The following is a 17,062-nucleotide window of genomic DNA, read 5'->3' on the forward strand; positions in this document are numbered from 1 at the left end:
TTAAAAACCCACTGACAATAATAAGTGTTATTTTGAGAATGTAGAGAAATTGGAAGCCACATACATTGCTGAAGGGAATGTAAAAAGATGCATGTGCATGGCAAAAGTTTGGTTATTCTTCAATAAATTAAATCAAAAGTTACCATACAACTCAGCAAATTCCACTGCTATATATATAACCCCAACACTGAAAACATATCCACACAAGATGTACACACGAATGTTTGCAGTAGCATTATTCATACCAGCCAAATGTAGAAACAATCCAAGTATTAAGCAACAGATGAATATATAAACAAAATGTGGCATATTCATACAATGCAATATTATTCAGCCATTAAAGGAATTAAGTATTGACTCATGTTAAGCAATGGCAACCCACTCCAGTACTCTCGCCTGGAAAAGCCCATGGACGGAGGAGCCTGGTGGGCTGCAGTCCATGGGGTTGCTAAGAGTCGGACACGACTGAGCGACTTCACTTTCACTTTTCACTTTCATGCATTGGAGAAGGAAATGGCAACCCACTCCAGTGTTCTTGCCTGGAGAATCCCAGGGACGGGGAGCCTGGTGGGCTGCCGTCTATGGGGTTGCACAGAGTCAGACATGACTGAAGCGACTTAGCAGCAGCAGCATGCTAAAGTATGGATGAATCCTGAAAACATCACGTGAAAAAGATAGAAAAAAAGCCACATATTTTATGATTCCATTTATATGAAATGTCCAGAATAGGCAATTCTATAGAGACAAAGTAGGTAAGAGACTGACAGGGACTGGGGAGAGAAGAGAATGAGGAACTAACATGTGTAGACTTTCTTGGGAGGGTGATGAAAATGTTCTGCAATTAGACAATGGAGATGTTTACACAACTCCCAATAAACTAATATACTGAATTATATATTACTATTTTATGTTCTATGAATTAATCTCAATACATCTTTTTTTAAAATCTGTATTAAGACAAATCAATAAGAAACAGAGACAACTCAGTTAGCGAATGACTGGAAGAGTCAAGTCACAAGACAGCATCCAAACGTCTAGTTAACATATGAAAAAGGTGCACAACCTAACAATCCGCCAGAAAATACAAATTAAAACCAAACCGATATGTCACTACATAACCAACAAAATTACTTTTAAATTAGACATACTGTTCAAGAGATTGATATTAAAGTGCTGGTTACACTGCTTTCACACATTGCAGGTAAAACTGTAAATCAGAGTAACCACTTGGGAAATCGATGTTTCCTCTGTACTAAAGCTAAATGTATGCTTTAAGCGTTGGCCCAGAATACTACTTCTTGCTATTCATTTTTTTCAAAATTTAAATACAGCAAAATCAAACTTTTGGGGTGTGCCATGTCTATGAATTTTAATACATTTATAGATTGGTATAATAACCATCACAATCTGGAATCAAAATGGTTCCATCACCCCCTCAAAACTCTGCTGCTTTCCTCCTGTAGTCATGCTACTCCCCCTCTGACAACTTCAAGAATCCACTTATCAGTTCTCCATCACTAAGTGTGCTCAGTCACTTCACTTGTATCCGACTCTTTGCAACCCCACGGACTGTAGCCCGCCAGGCTCCTCCGTCCATGGGATTCGCCACGCAAGAACACTGGAGTGGGTTGCCGTGCCCTCCTCAAGAAGATCTTCCTGACCCAGGGATTGAACCTGTGTCTCCTGCATTGCAGGCAGATTCTTTACCACTGAGCCACTGGGAAGCCCGTCCATCACTATAGTTTTGTCCTTGAGAGTACCATATAAACAGAATCACACAGTATGAAACTTCTTAAGACCAGCTTCTTTGACCCAGGACTGTCTTTGAGGGTTAAAGTGCTGTATCTTATCAATAGTGTGGTTCCTTCTTCCTGAGTTATATTTCATTGTGTGGATGTATTGCATTTTATTTAGGCATTTACTCACTAAAGGATATTTGGGTTGTCTCCTGTTTGAGGCAAAACCAGTCAATTCTAAGGGAAATCAACCCTTAATATTCACTGAACGGACTGATGCTGAGGCTCCATTACTTTGGCTGCCTGATGCGAAGAGCTGACTCACTGTGAGAGGCCCTGATGCTGGGAAGATTGAAGGAAAAAGAAGCGGGCGACAGAGGATGAAATGGTTAGATAGCATCGCCGACTCAATGGACATGAGTTTGAGCAAATTCCAGGAGACAGTGAAGGACAGGGAAGCCTGGCATGCTGCAGTCCATGGGGTTGCAAAGAGTTAGACATGACTTAGTGATGGAGTAACAACAGACTAATATACTCTACACATTGTTCACGCACAGTATTTTTGTGTGAGCATAAAGTCTTCATTTATCTAGTACAAATATCTAGGAGTAAGATCTCTGGGCCATTAGCTAAGTGTCTCTAACTTTATAAGAAACTACCAAACTGTTCTGCAGAGTAGCTGGAGCATTTTGCCTTTCTACTAACAATGAAACAGAATTCTGAATGCTCCACATTCTTATCAACATTTGGTACTGCCAGCATTTTTTATTTTAGCCACTGTAATAGGTATATACAATGTGGTTTTAATTGGCACTCCCTATTCCCTAAAAGCACATTCCTAACATGGCTGGTGATGTTATGAATTTCCTTTTATGCCATCCACATGTCCTCTGCAGTGACGTGTCAATCTTTTGCCCATTTCTTCATTGAGTTGTTCTTATACTGTTGAATTTTAAAAGTTCTTCATATATTCTGAATACAAGTCCTTAATTAGATGTGTGATTTACAAATACTTTCTAAGTTGGTAGCTAAAAACTGAAAAAAGTGGAAAGCTCCAAATGAATAAACAAATTGTGGTATAATGATACAACAGAATGCCAGATAGTAATAAAAAAGAACAAATTACTGATACACACAAAAACATGGCTGACATTATGCTGACTAAAAGAAGCCATATCCAAAAGAATCCTTGAGGGAGTTCCCTGGTAGCCTCGTGGTTAGGGTTCTGGCTTTCACCGCTGGGCAATCCCTGATCAGGGAACTGGGATACTGTAAGCCGCATGGCACGACCAAATATTAATTTATAAATATATTGGTTTGGCCAAAAAGTTCATTCAAGTTTTCTTGTAAGATGTTACAGAAAACATATGTATAAACACACACACACACACACACACAAAAGAATCCTTGAAGGTGAAATAGACTATCTCTAAATATGAATAACATTTCCTCAGCCAAAGTTTCTTACTATAGGGTTTCATTAAATCAAAGATTTGCTATCTTTTGTTCTTTCTCTTCCTTGCCACTGCCATGACCACCACTACTTCCCTTTTTTTAATTTTACTTTTTGTTTGGGGAAAAAGCACAGAGGGAATGGTGGCAGAGAAACTCAGAATGTTTTAGGATCTAGCATCTTCTTTTGAACAATAAAGTTTAGAGAATTTGTATTCCATAAAGTAGCATCACTGCACGTTTTAAAGAGAACTTGTATCTAGAACCCACAATACCCATGATACAAGAAGTTATGTCACTGAGAGAATTTTATAAATTAAACTTGTTATTTTGAGATAATTATAGATTCACATGTAATAGTAAGAAATAATAGAGATTCTTATACTCTTCATCCCCAATGGGAACATCTTGCATAAATATAATACAATATCATAACCAGGAAACTGACACTGATACAGTTCACCAGCCTCATTCAAATTTCACCAGTTTTACATGCACTCATTTGTGTCTATGTAGATTCATGTAATCACCACCAGAGTCAAGATACAAAACAGTTCCATCACAAGGATTCCTTGTGCCACTTCCTACAGCTACACCCACCTCCCTCCACCCAAGCCAATCCCTAACACCTGGCAACCACTACTCTGTCCCCAGTCTCCATTATTTCCATTTCAGGCATGCTATGGAGCCATACAGTAAGTAACTCTGTGAGCTTTATTAACTCAGCATGGTTTTCTTGAGCTGCATTAAAGTTGTGTGCATCAATAGTTCACTCCTTGTTACTGCTGAATAGTATTCCATCACTCAAATGTTTCAAAATCTTACCAATCCCTGAGTCCTCAATTGTCATTCCTTAGGAATATGAAACACTAACCAAAGCATTAGAATGATATAACAAAAAAATTAATATAGTTCTGATGCTCTACCCCATTCTTCTTATTCTGATAGTACATCTGTACATTATTTAAGGATGGCTTCTTGGCATTTCTGAGGAACTATATTTCCATTTGACTTTCAATCTATAATATGGCTACTGAAATTTTAACAATTTATCCACTTGAATATTAGAAACTATGCTAAAATGGCAGGTTAACTCAAAATGATACAAAATGGTAATTAATGACAGATAAGTGTCTCTAACTTTATAAGAAACTACCAAACTGTTCTGCAGAGTAGCTGGAGCATTTTGCCTTTCTACCAACAATGAAACAGAGTTCTAAATGCTCCACATTCTTATCAACATTTGGTATTGCCAGTATTTTTTTATTTTAGCCACTGTAATATGTATATACAATGTGGTTTTAATTGGCATTCCCTATTCCCTAAAAGCACATTCCTAACATGGTTGGTGATGAGACAAAATGGTATCATTTTGATAATACAAGAAGCTGAATGACATTCATGGATATCTGTAAGTAATTGAGGAAAAAATTAAACTTTACTTACCTGTAGTCCTTGTCTGCATAAAATCTGACACTTGTCTTTAATCTGAGGTTAAAACATCATTAACATCTCTAATTCTATTAATGTGCTAAGGAGTAGGTACTAAAAATTAAATTCCTTTTATTCCTTAGACATATACAATAAACTTATGTTGACTGAAAAATAAACTATTATTCAACAGATCTAAGTAAATACTGATATAAAGGCCAAAATTTCAATTAAAAAATAATTTCAGGCAACTATACAAAGAACTTTAAAGACAAAGTGACTACAATGTCTTTCAAGAATAAGACAAAAGTTTGGATAACCAAAAATTCACAAGCCCAGTTACTTATCTAATTTGAGTTAGACAAGATAAAAACAACTGATGAATTCACAAGCTATGTTCATGAAGAGCAAATTCACTTACAAAAATTCATTTGTACTATAATCATTGAAACTTCAAAAGGATAAAACCAAATACCTGACTTCAGCATCCTGGGTACTGTCAACAGGAAGAGCAAATGAAAGTTCTAACAGTTTCACTCCTGGATTTGGTGGGCACAAACTGTGATCGGTACTCATCATTATCAAATTCTAGATATCCAACAGGGTACTATTCCAAAGGTAATTGTTTAACCTGCCTCCTTCAAGCCACAATAAGATCTGAACAGCTCAGCCTGTCTTCTGACCATATACAGAAACATATTCCAGTGAAGGGTTTGGCCTGATGATTAACCCCAGCACAGACAACTCAACAATCATAATAAGGAAATGGAAGAAGAACACGTCATACATTCTAAAGGCCAGTTTCTTAATAATGACACATGAACATCATTTCCATATTGAAATTTAGAAGACTAATATTAAGCAAGAAAAAAAGTTGGGAGTTAGGTATTTATTTACTTAATTGAAAATATTTAGCTTCTTTCAAAAGGGAATTCTGAAGCATCACATACAATGTACAATTATGATAAATCATCATAGCTTGCCTGTTTTAACCAATGATAAATTACCAACTCCAATAAATGTCTTTAATATAAAGCCCTGAAATAGAATACTCTATAAATTGACAACTAAAAAACTAAATTTCTTTTCAATGCTTTCTATTTAAAAATTTTAATTAACAAGAGCAAATACCTGCAAGAGTTCAAAAACTTAATTCTCTATATTAAAAGGAAATTCTGGAATATGCTACAACATAGATGAATCTTGTTGACATCATGCTAAGTGAAATAAGCCAGTCACAAAAGACAAACCCTGGATGATTCTATTTACAAGAGGTACTTAGGGTGGTCAAAACCATCAAGACAGAAAGATAATGGTGACTGGTTGCCAAGGGCTGGAGTGAGGGGAGACTGGGAAAGTCACTGCTCAATAGATATAGGTTTTAATTTTACAAAAGAGTGGTGGGAATGGACAGTGGTGATGACTACCTAACAATGTGTATGTACTCAATACCACTGAACTGTATACTTAAAAACAGTTAAGATGACAAATTTTAGGTCATGTATACTTTAACTAAGGGCTTCCCTGGTAGCTCAGAAGTTAAAGCGTCTGCCTGTAATGTGGGAGACCAAGGTTCGATCCCTGGGTTGGGAAGATCCCCTGGAGAAGGAAATGGCAACCCACTCCAGTACTCTTGCCTGGAAAATCCCATGGATGGGGGAGCCTGGTAGGCTACAGTCCCTGGGGTCGCAAACAGCTGGACACAACTGAGCGACTTCACTTTCACACTTTACTAAAATAGAAAAAAGGGGAAAAAAGTTTTAAATGATCTAAAAATTCAGGATGCTTTTTCTAGTCTTCCTATTACTCTACTATATGAAGTACATAGGGTGTCAGAGCCTGTCTAAAATCTTCCAGGCTTCTATGATCCCAGAGTGCTCTCAGGCTGTGACATATTAAATACAATTAGGATGCTTGATGTTTCCTAGATGACCTCTCTTCACTACCTAATTCTAAGCCCCTGTTTTCAGTGATGTTACATCATAACCAAATGTATACTTTATGAATATAAAGACACACAAAAAACTGAATAAAAAGTACAAAACACCTCTCTCTGGATTTTATTTCTTCCAAATGCATAGAAAGTGAAAGTGAAGTTGCTCAGTCATGTCTGACTCTTGGCAACCCAATGGTCTGTAGCCTACCAGGCTCCTCAGTCCATGCGATTTTCCAGGCAAGAATACTGGAGTGGGTTGCCATTTCCCTCTCCAGGGGATCTTCCCGACCCAGGGATGGAACCCAGGTCTCCCGCACTGCAGGCAGATGCTTTACCCTCTGAGCCACCAGGGAAGTCCATATCCAAATGCGTATGTTATGCCTTTTATTTTTACACACACACATCAACAGTCTGTTTTACAGTTTAATTCCCACATACATCAAGCAACATGTCTCACTGCTGCAGAGGATCACTGATACCCACTGACCAATTTTGAGTTTTCCTATCTTGATGGGAATTCAGTTCTGTTCAGTTGCTCAGTCGTGTCCAACTCTTTGCGACCCCATGAACCGCAGCACACCAGGCCTCCCTGTCCATCACCAACTCCCGGAGTCCACCCAAACCCATGTCCATCAAGACGGTGATGCCATCCAACCATCTCATCCTCTGTCGTCCCCTTCTCCTCCTGCCCTCAATCTTTCCCAGCATCAGGGTCTTTTCCAATGAGTCAGCTCTTCGCATCAGGTGGCCAAAGTACTGGAGTTTCAGCTTCAACATCAGTCCCTCCAATGAACACCCAGGACTGATCTCCTTTAGGATGGACTGGTTAGATCTCCTTGCAGTTCAAGGGACTCTCAAGAGTCTTCTCCAACACCAATTAATAGAGTCAAATCAATTTATTATGAAATACTTTGTTTCCTTCATATAAACACATTCATCAGAGAATTTCCATGAAGATGAAATCAGGACCTGATGGGCCAGTGACTGGGAGTTTATTCAGTAAATGCTCAGCTTGTTTTCACTTGTGGATCAGTTAACCAAAGACTCACATGCAGTGTGTATCGTAAGCTCCCCAGTAGGCAATTATTAACTAGCATTAGTAAGTTTAAAAAAACAAACATTTACTGAGCATAAAATTTTTATAGAAGCATCAGAGATCTTTAATCTCATCATTTTACAGCTAAAGAAACCACCACCCAGAGAGGCTAACTGGACTCCCCAGTATCACAACAAAATCTGAACTCAGCTCTTCCAACTCTGACTCCACCTGTTTTAATCCTTTTCCATTGTTTAGAACTAATTTCAGAGACAGCATTATAAGCTTGTATTTTGTCATCTTCACTGTTTCTAGGTTCAATGTATCATAAACAAACAATATATATGATTTCTAGACACTTACATTTTTAAGTAGATTAGTTGTGTGCATTTCTTTTTGACCTTGGTTATTAAAATTATGTATAAATATTCAATATAAATGTTTTGGTTCCTTGAAGTATACTACCAGTATAATTATGGCTTATTTTTCTTTCTGATAGATTTGTACCCGTAAGTGATCAAAACAGAAAACTTATGGGGGTCTAAAATAAGTTCTACTGTCTACAGTGGGATGGACTGAAGATTACACCTTGCCAAGACCGATTTGTTGTCAGCTCATGGAGAAGGAAATGGCAACCCACTCCAGTGTTCTTGCCTGGAGAATCCCAGGGACAGGGGAACCTGGTGGGCTTCCGTCTATGGGGTCGCACAGAGTCGGACACGATTGAAGCGACTTAGCAGCAGCAGCATGTGTTTAATTTATGTCATATTGAGCTCTAGGACTATGTGAAATATAAATATGCATTAAATGAAACTGATAAGAAAGGACAGTTTACACTGCATGAAGCTGTTCAACAAACTGGATGATCATTAAAACCCCTTTGTCGAAACCAAATCAAGAATGTAGAAGGAACTGGTGTTCTCAACGAACATAACAAGCAAACAGAAAAAGCAGAATGAAAGATTTGGAATTTGGAAAAGGCAGTCAGTACCCATGTTTTAAACTCAAGAATACAAAAATCAACACGTTTTGTGAGGTTCAAGGTTCATCCTTTGCATCCTTCTAGAATGTGACAGTAGTTGGCAGGAAGGTGTGGTTTTCACCTAAAGTGATAACAATTTGTGTACATCATAAATTAAATGATTCAAACATACAGTTTTTTGCTTTGGGAATTCAGTTTTTAATTTTTCATCTTTTACTCTCTAAGTTTTGTTCTATAGTACAAATAGTACTCATAATATTTGTTCCTTTTTTTTCATAATGTAAACAACAAATTGGAAAAAAAAATGCTACCTAGTGACCTACTATCAGAAAAGTATCACCAACCTACTTAAAAACCAACTACTGATACGATAATTAACTTTCAAAATACTCAATATTCAGTATCAATCTTCTTCAAAATATTAATGCTTACTGAACCACTGAAATGTTACCTAATCTGGATTAGCTTTCCTACACAGGAAAGAATGGAACCAGAATAATTCTTTCATCTGCTTTACAAAAACTTATCTGTAGAAACTAATTTAACCATCTCAGAACAGATGAGTAATTGAGCTGTCACAGATTTCCTGGAGTTCCTATGCAATTTTTTAGCACTACCAGTAAACCAGCATTTCTACTAATTCCTGGCTTTCCCAAGACGGAAGCAGAGATGGTTCTAGTGCAGCCCAGATGTTTCTATCCTGTAAGTATAAATTTCTAATTTCTGTCTAAAACCAAATGATTCCTAATTACAATACCTACTTCCAAGTATCTCAGCTACTTAAGGTTCAGATAGCCATTAAAATTTAGAAACAGCCATTTAACTGAATCTATTAAAAGTGGCAAATAAATTGAGAATACACTTTAAACTTTTAAAGGAAAAATGATTTAAAGGAAATTTTAAAGTCTTAATATAAGAAAATGCTGTTAATATCCAGAATTATTTACATTCAAGTCTAACACAGTAATCAGTAGGCACAATTCCAAAACTCTATTTAAAAATTATAATCAGTTTCTGGTAAATTATAATTAAGAATTGTATTATCAATAACTAAGGCCCAATCTTTTGGCAGCTGAAGACTTTCTGCTCTTGAGGACTTTTATTAGTAGATATAAGAAGATGTAAGTAGATATAAGAAGCAGTAAAAAAAATTTTATTTTAAAGCAGCAACAGCAATGTGGTTAGAAGTCTGGCAATTAGAAGTCTGGACTTTGGACTGAGTTTGAACCATGAACTAGCTGTGTGATCTAGGGTAAATTACCTAACCACTCTGTACACTAATTTCATAATCTGTAAAATGAAGATATTATATGCCCATTGTATACAGCTGTTTTGAGAATTAAGTTGATAAAACAGGACTTCCCTGGTGGGCCAGAGGTTAGGAATCCGCCAATGCAGGGGACACAGGTTCGATCTCTGGTCTGTGAAGATCCCATATGCCACACAGCAACTAGTTCCATGCGCCTCTACTGAGCCCAAGAGCCCTCGAGCTTGTGCTTCACAAGAAAAGCTACCAAATGACAAGGAAGAGTAGCCCCTGCTTGCCGCAACTAGAGAAAGCCCAGATGCAAGGCAAAGAAAAGCCAGTGCAGCCAAAAATGAAAAAAGAATAAATAAAAAAAATAGATCAAATACTTACCGATGATAGGCTTCTCGCCGATACTTTTTCAGGGCATGTTTATCCATGTTAGCAGGCATATCTGCTGCATTTTGTAACCGATCACTCCAGGAGGTTGTCATTTTGTTTTAATTGTACGCTCAATTCTAGAAAAGAAAAATCAGTAATTTAGCATATTAACGCTGTCATCCATATATTGATATTAGGTTTTTAAAAAAATTAGTAAAATTGTAGATTGCAAACCAACTGATATAACTATCTATTTAAATATACTGAGGGACTTCCCTGCTGGTCCAGTGGTTAAGATCAGCCTCCCAAATGCAGGAGACACGGGTTCAATCCTTGGTCAGGGACTAAGATCCCACCTGCTGCGGGCGCGACTAGGTGCACAGTGCCACACGGCTGCGACAGTGCACAGCAGCTGCGCCACGGGGCAACCACTGAGCCTGCGCCACAATGCGGACCCTGCACGCCACAACTAAGACTCAGTGCAGGCTAAATAAAGGGACATTCTGAAAAAATAAAATAAAATGTACTGAATATGGAAATAAACTGAAAATTAAATCAACACTTCTAAACTATGTAAATTTAGGAAAATAATTTCATATAGTAATTTCTATCCAGAAAGATCACATATATCACTTTCAAATAATTAAGCATGATAGCCAGTAATAATTTACTTTAACCCCAGATTCTAGAAGAGGCGCTGAGACCACAAAGATTTGAGAAAATATATAATGTTCAGTTAACATATATTCAAAATATGCAAAGTAAGAAATTTTTAAATTCTGATAAACACAGTAAATTCACTCAGATCAGATCAGATCAGATCAGTCGCTCAGTCGTGTCCAACTCTTTGTGACCCCATGAATCCCAGCACGCCAGGCCTCCCTGTCCATCACCAACTCCTGGAGTTCACTCAGACTCACGTCCATCGAGTCAGTGATGCCATCCAGCCATCTCATCCTCTGTCGTCCCCTTCTCCTCCTGCCCACAATCCCTCCCAGCATCAGAGTCTTTTCCAATGAGTCAACTCTTCGCACAAGGTAGCCAAAGTACTGGAGTTTCAGCTTCAGCATCATTCCTTCCAAAGAAATCCCAGGGCTGATCTCCTTCAGAATGGACTGGTTGGATCTCCTTGCTGTCCAAGGGACTCTCAAGAGTCTTCTCCAACACCACAGTTCAAAAGCATCAATTCTTCAGCGCTCAGCCTTCTTCACAGTCCAACTCTCACATCCATACATGACCACAGGAAAAACCATAGCCTTGACTAGATGGACCTTTGTTGGCAAAGTAATGTCTCTGCTTTTGAATATGCTGTCTAGGTTGGTCATAACTTTCCTTCCAAGGAGTAAGTGCCTTTTAATTTCATGGCTACAATCACCATCTGCAGTGATTTTGGAGCCCAGAAAAATAAAGTCTGACACTGTTTCCACTGTTTCCCCATCTATTTGCCATGAAGTGATGGGACCGGATGCCATGATCTTAGTTTTCTGAATGTTGAGCTTTAAGTCAACTTTTCATTCTCCTCTTTCACCTTCATCAAGAAGCTTTTAGTTCCTCTTCACTTTCTGCCGTAAGGGTGGTGTCATCTGCATATCTGAGGTTATTGATATTTCTCCCAGCAATCTTGATTCCAGCTTGTGTTTCTTCCAGTCCAGCGTTTCTCATGATGTACTCTGCATAGAAGTTAAATAAACAGGGTGACAATATACAGCCTTGACGTACTCCTTTTCCTATTTGGAACCAGTCTATTGTTCCATGTCCAGTTCTAACTGTTGCTTCCTGACCTGCATACAAATTTCTCAAGAGGCAGATCAGGTGGTCAATGGTACTACAAATATAAGTCACGTGCATTTGACTTCTAATTAGATTATGATTTTATATTTTTCTACAATAAATTATCTTCCAGATAGGATTAAAGACTAAACTAGAAGAAGAAATAAACTAAAAGATTTAATCTCATTAGAATAAACATTTAAAGCTAGGTAAGCAGGTAAATGTCTTTACTGTATTTTAACTATAGGCCCTGTTATAGGTTTCGCTTCAGTTTTCAAAAGTTTTCATCTGTAAATAGTTTTAAATAAGGATGAAAAATAACCTTTTTTAGAGTTAAATCTTTATTAACATTTTATTAAAGTACCAATAGGGCTTCCCTGGTGGCTCGGAGGGTAAAGCATCTGCCTGCAACGCAGGAGACCTGGGTTGACCCCAGGAGACCTGGGTTTGACCTTCTCCAGGGAAGATCCCCTGGAGAAGGAAATGGCAACCCACTCCAGTAGTCTTGCCTGGAAAATCCCATGGACGGAGAAACCTGGCGGCTATGGTCCATGGGGTCACAAAGAGTCAGACACGACTGAGCGACCTCACTTTCACCTTTCTTTCTTTCAAAGTACCAATATTTGTGAAAACATCTGCATTCTAACTTATTGCCCATTTTGAAAATGCTAACAGTTTACATTAAGTCAATTTTTAAATAGGTCATCTTTGTAGCTTTTGAAAATAATTTATTGAAGCGAAATTCACATAAGAAAACAGTTTATAGTGACTAAGTCAATACTATGAGCATTTGGTATGCTCACAGTATAGTTCAACCACCACCTCTACCGAGTTTCAAAATATTTTTATCATTCTAGAGTAAAACCCCTTACTCAGGGATTCCCTGGTGGTCCAGTGGCTAAGACTCCACATGCCCAATGCAGGGGACCTGGGTTCAATCCCTGGTCATGGAATTAGATATCCCACATGCCACAACTAAAGATCCCACATGCTACACACAAAGATGTAAGATCCCACGCGCCACAACTAAGACCTGGTGCAGCCAAATAAATATTAAAAAATTTTTTTTTACCTAGTAAGCAGTTTCTCCCCATTCCCCCTACCCCCTGGCCACTACCAATTCCAATTCTGTCTCTTTGGGTTTATCTATTATGGATGTATCATATAAGCAGAATCATATAATACGTGAGTTTTTGTGTCTGGCTTCCTTCACTTAGCATGTTTTCTAGATTCATCCATGTTGTACCATGTTTCAGATACTTCATTCCTTTTTATGGCTGAATAAGAAATACTCCACCGTTTGTATGTACCACAATTTGTTTATCCATTCATCCATTAATGGACATTTGGACTCTTTCCACCTTTTAGCTACTGTAAACAGTACTGCTATGAACATGTATGAACAATGCATTTACTTGAGTACTACTTTTCAATTCTCTTGGCTATATATTTAGGTCTGTAATGTTTCTGAAGTAATCAGAACTTCCAAACCCTTTAGGTAACTGTGGTACTGGCTAATACTAGTTAGGTAACTGTGATACTGGCTAGTACTAGTCAAGGGACTTCCATGGCAGTCCAGTGGTTAAGACTCCACGCTTTCACTGCAGGGTTCACAGGTTCGATCCCTGGTTGGGGAACTAAGATTCTGCATACCACAGGTGTGGCCAAAAAAAAAAAGACTCTAGTTAAAAACTAGAGTTAAAAACTAGTTTTAAAAACTAGTTTAAAACTATATTTTAAGACTCCTCTATTCCAAAGCCTTTGACGGTGTGGATCACAATAAACTGTGGAAAATTCTGAAGGAGACGGGAATACCAGACCATCTGACCTGCCTCTTGAGAAACCTGTATGCCGGTCAGGAAGCAACAATGAGAACTGGACATGGAACAACAGACTGGTTCCAAATAGGAAAAGGAGTACGTCAGGCTGTATACTGTCACCCTGTTTATTTAACTTATATGCAGGGTACATCATGAGAAACGCTGGGCTGGAAGAAGCACAAGCTGGAATCAAGACTGCCAGGAGAAATATCAATAACCTCAGATATGCAGGTGATACCACCCTTATGGCAGAAAGTGAAGAATTAAAGAGCCTCTTGATGGAAGTGAAAGAGGAGAGTGAAAAAGTTGGCTTAAAACTAAACATTCAGAAAACTAAGATCATGGCATCTGGTCCCATCACTTCATGGCAAATAGATGGGGAAACAGTGGAAACAGTGGCTGACTTTATTTTTGGGGGCTCCAAAATCACTGCAGATGGTGATTGTAGCCATGAAATTAAAAGACACTTACTCCTTGGAAGGAAAGTTACGACCAACCTAGACAGCATATTCAAAAGCAGAGACATTACTTTGCCAACAAAGGTCTGTCTAGTCAAGGCTGTGGTTTTTCCTGTGGTCACGTATGGATGTGAGAGTTGGACTATAAAGAAAGCTAAGCGCCAAAGAATTGATGCTTTTGAACTGTGGTGTTGGAGAAGACTCTTGAGAGTCCCTTGGACAGCAAGGAGATCCAACCAGTCCATCCTAAAGGAGATTGGTCCTGGGTGTTCATTGGAGGGACTGATGTTGAAGCTGAAACTCCAGTACTTTGGCCACCTGATGCGAAGAGCTGACTCATTGGAAAAGACCCTGATGCTGGGAAAGATTGAGGGCAGGAGGAGAAGGGGACGACAGAGGATGAGATGGTTGGATGGCATCACCGCCTCAATGGACATGGGTTTGGGTGGACTCCGGGAGTTGGTGATGGACAGGGAGGCCTGGTGTGCTGCAGTTCATGGGGTCGCAAAGAGTCGGACACGACTGAGAGACTGAACTGAACTGAACAAGGTAAAATGTATACTGTATGGCATCCAATAAAAAATTAGCAGCATTCTAAGAAAAAGGAAAATATGATACATAATGAGGAGAAAAATTAACTGAAGCAAACACACAAATGACACAGATGATAAAAGACACTAAGTTGTTGTTATTAGTCTGTGTGGTAAGTCGCTTCATTCCAACTCTTTGCAACCCTAAGGACTGTAGTCCACCAGGCTCCTCTGTCCATGGGGATTCTCCAGGCAAGAAAACTGGAGTGGGTTGCCATTTCCTTCTCCAATGCATGAAAGTCCTCACACCAGTCAGAATGGCCATCCTTTAAAAGTATACAAATAACAAATGTTGGAGAGGGTGTGGAGAAAAGGGAGCCCTCCTACACTGTTGGGAGGAATGTAAACTAGTGCAGCCAGTATGGAAAACAGTATGCAGGTTCCTTAAAAACTAAAAATAGAGTTTTCCCTGGTAGTCCAATGGTTGGGACTCCAACCTTTCAATGTCAAGGGCACAGACAGGTTCAGTCCCTGGCTGGGGAGCTAAGATCCTACGCCACGTGGCACAGCCAAAAAATTAAATAATTAAAAGGTTCATTTAAAGAAAGAAAGTCCATCCTCTAGCCTGAGGTTTAAAAAAAAAACAACTAAAAACAGAGTTGCCATAAGATCCAGCTCCCACTCCTGGGCACATATCCAGAGAAAACTATGTAATTTGAAAAGATACATGCACCCTGATGTTCATAGCACAGTATTCAAAATAGCCAAAACATAGAAGCAACCTAAATGTGCATCGACAAATGACTAGATAAAGAAGATGTTGTGTGTGTGTGTGTGTGTGTATGTGTATAAAATGGGACATTGTTGTTGCCGTTTAGTTGCTAAGATCTGTACAACTCTTTTGCAACCCCATGGGCTGTAGCCCACCAGGCTCCTCTATCCATGGGATTTTCTAGGCAAGATACTGGAGTGGGTTGCCATTTCCTTCTTCAAGAAATCTCCACAATCCAGTGACTGAACCCACATCTCTTGCATTGGCAGGAGGATTCTTTATCACTGACACACCAGGGAAGCCCATTTCACATGCTAGCAAGGTTATGCTCAGAGTCTTTCAAGGCAGGTTTCAGCAACATGTGAACCAAGAACTTTCAGATATACAAGCTGGGTTTCCAAGGGACAGAGGAACCAGGGATCAAACTGGCAACATTTGTTGGATCACAGAGAAAGCAAGGGAGTTCCAGAAAAACATCCACTTCTGTTTCACTGACTATGCTAAAGCCTTTGACTGTGTGGATCACAACAAACTGTGGAAAATTCTTAAAGAGATGGGAGTACCAGACCTCCTTACCTGTCTCCTGAGAAACCTGTATGTGGGTCAAGAAGCAACTTGAAAACAGGACACGGAACAACAGACTGGTTCAAAATTGGAAAGGTGTACGACAGGCTGTATATTGTCACCCTGCTTGTTTAACTTCTAAGAAGAGTACATCATGCAAAATGCCAGGCTGGGTCAATCAAAAGCTGGAATCAAAATTGCCGGGAGAAATATCAACAACCTCAGATATGCAGATGATACCCCTACTGGCAGAAAGTGAAGAGGAACTAAAGAGCCTCTTGATGAAGGTGAAAGGAGACTGAAAAAGCTGGCTTGAAACTGAACAGTCAAATCTTAAGGAAATAGCATTTGTTCACAGACCTCAGTAAAGTGAGGATATGATAGATAAACAATAAATCAACTTATTATTAGGTTGGCATTACATGTCATGTTCTGCACATTATGGTTTATATATATATATGAGTGACACAAAAATATTTCATTCCCTTTGGAAGTTTAAATATTGACTCTTTGTTTATATATTCCACTTGTCTCTTTTCATGGCTAACAGAGGACATAAATGAAACAAAACTATATTTTCATGTTGTGTTTCCATTAAAGTGTTTTCTATCACTCTTTAGGTGGGAAGGGGAAGATAAGCTACAGTCAGGGGGAAAACATTTGCAGTTCAGTTCAGTCGCTCAGTCATGTCCGACTCTTTGCGACCCCATGGACTACCACATGCCAGGCTTCACTGTCCATCACCAACTTCGTGCTCAAAGTCATGTCCATTGAGTCGGTGATGCCATCCAACAATCTCATCCTCTGTCGTCCCCTTCTCCTTCTGCCTTCAATCTTTTCAGCATCAGAGTCTTTTCCAATGAGTCAGTTCTTCTCATCAAGTGGCTAAAGTATTGGAGTTTCAACTTCAGCATTAGTCCTTCCAATGAATATTCAGGACTGATTTCC

General features: G+C 38.9%; 1 protein-coding gene across 5 annotated transcripts in view; it reads right to left on the reverse strand.

The window, feature by feature from the left end:
* NT5C2 (5'-nucleotidase, cytosolic II) overlaps positions 1 to 17,062 on the reverse strand; it is a 149,336-nt gene that overhangs the window by 63,760 nt on the left and 68,514 nt on the right. For 3 of the 5 annotated variants that reach the window (XM_061403319.1, XM_061403318.1, XM_061403316.1), the window contains exon 2: positions 10,213 to 10,337. In XM_061403319.1, the coding sequence (XP_061259303.1) occupies positions 10,213 to 10,313 (101 nt within the window). In that variant the 5' untranslated portion in view covers positions 10,314 to 10,337. Of the gene's footprint in view, positions 1 to 5,094; positions 5,657 to 10,212; positions 10,338 to 17,062 lie in introns of those variants that run through there. The other 2 variants (XM_061403317.1, XM_061403315.1) reach the window with 2 other exon arrangements.

The sequence above is a fragment of the Bos javanicus genome, chromosome 26, assembly GCF_032452875.1.
Source record: "Bos javanicus breed banteng chromosome 26, ARS-OSU_banteng_1.0, whole genome shotgun sequence".
Lineage (NCBI taxonomy): Eukaryota > Metazoa > Chordata > Mammalia > Artiodactyla > Bovidae > Bos > Bos javanicus.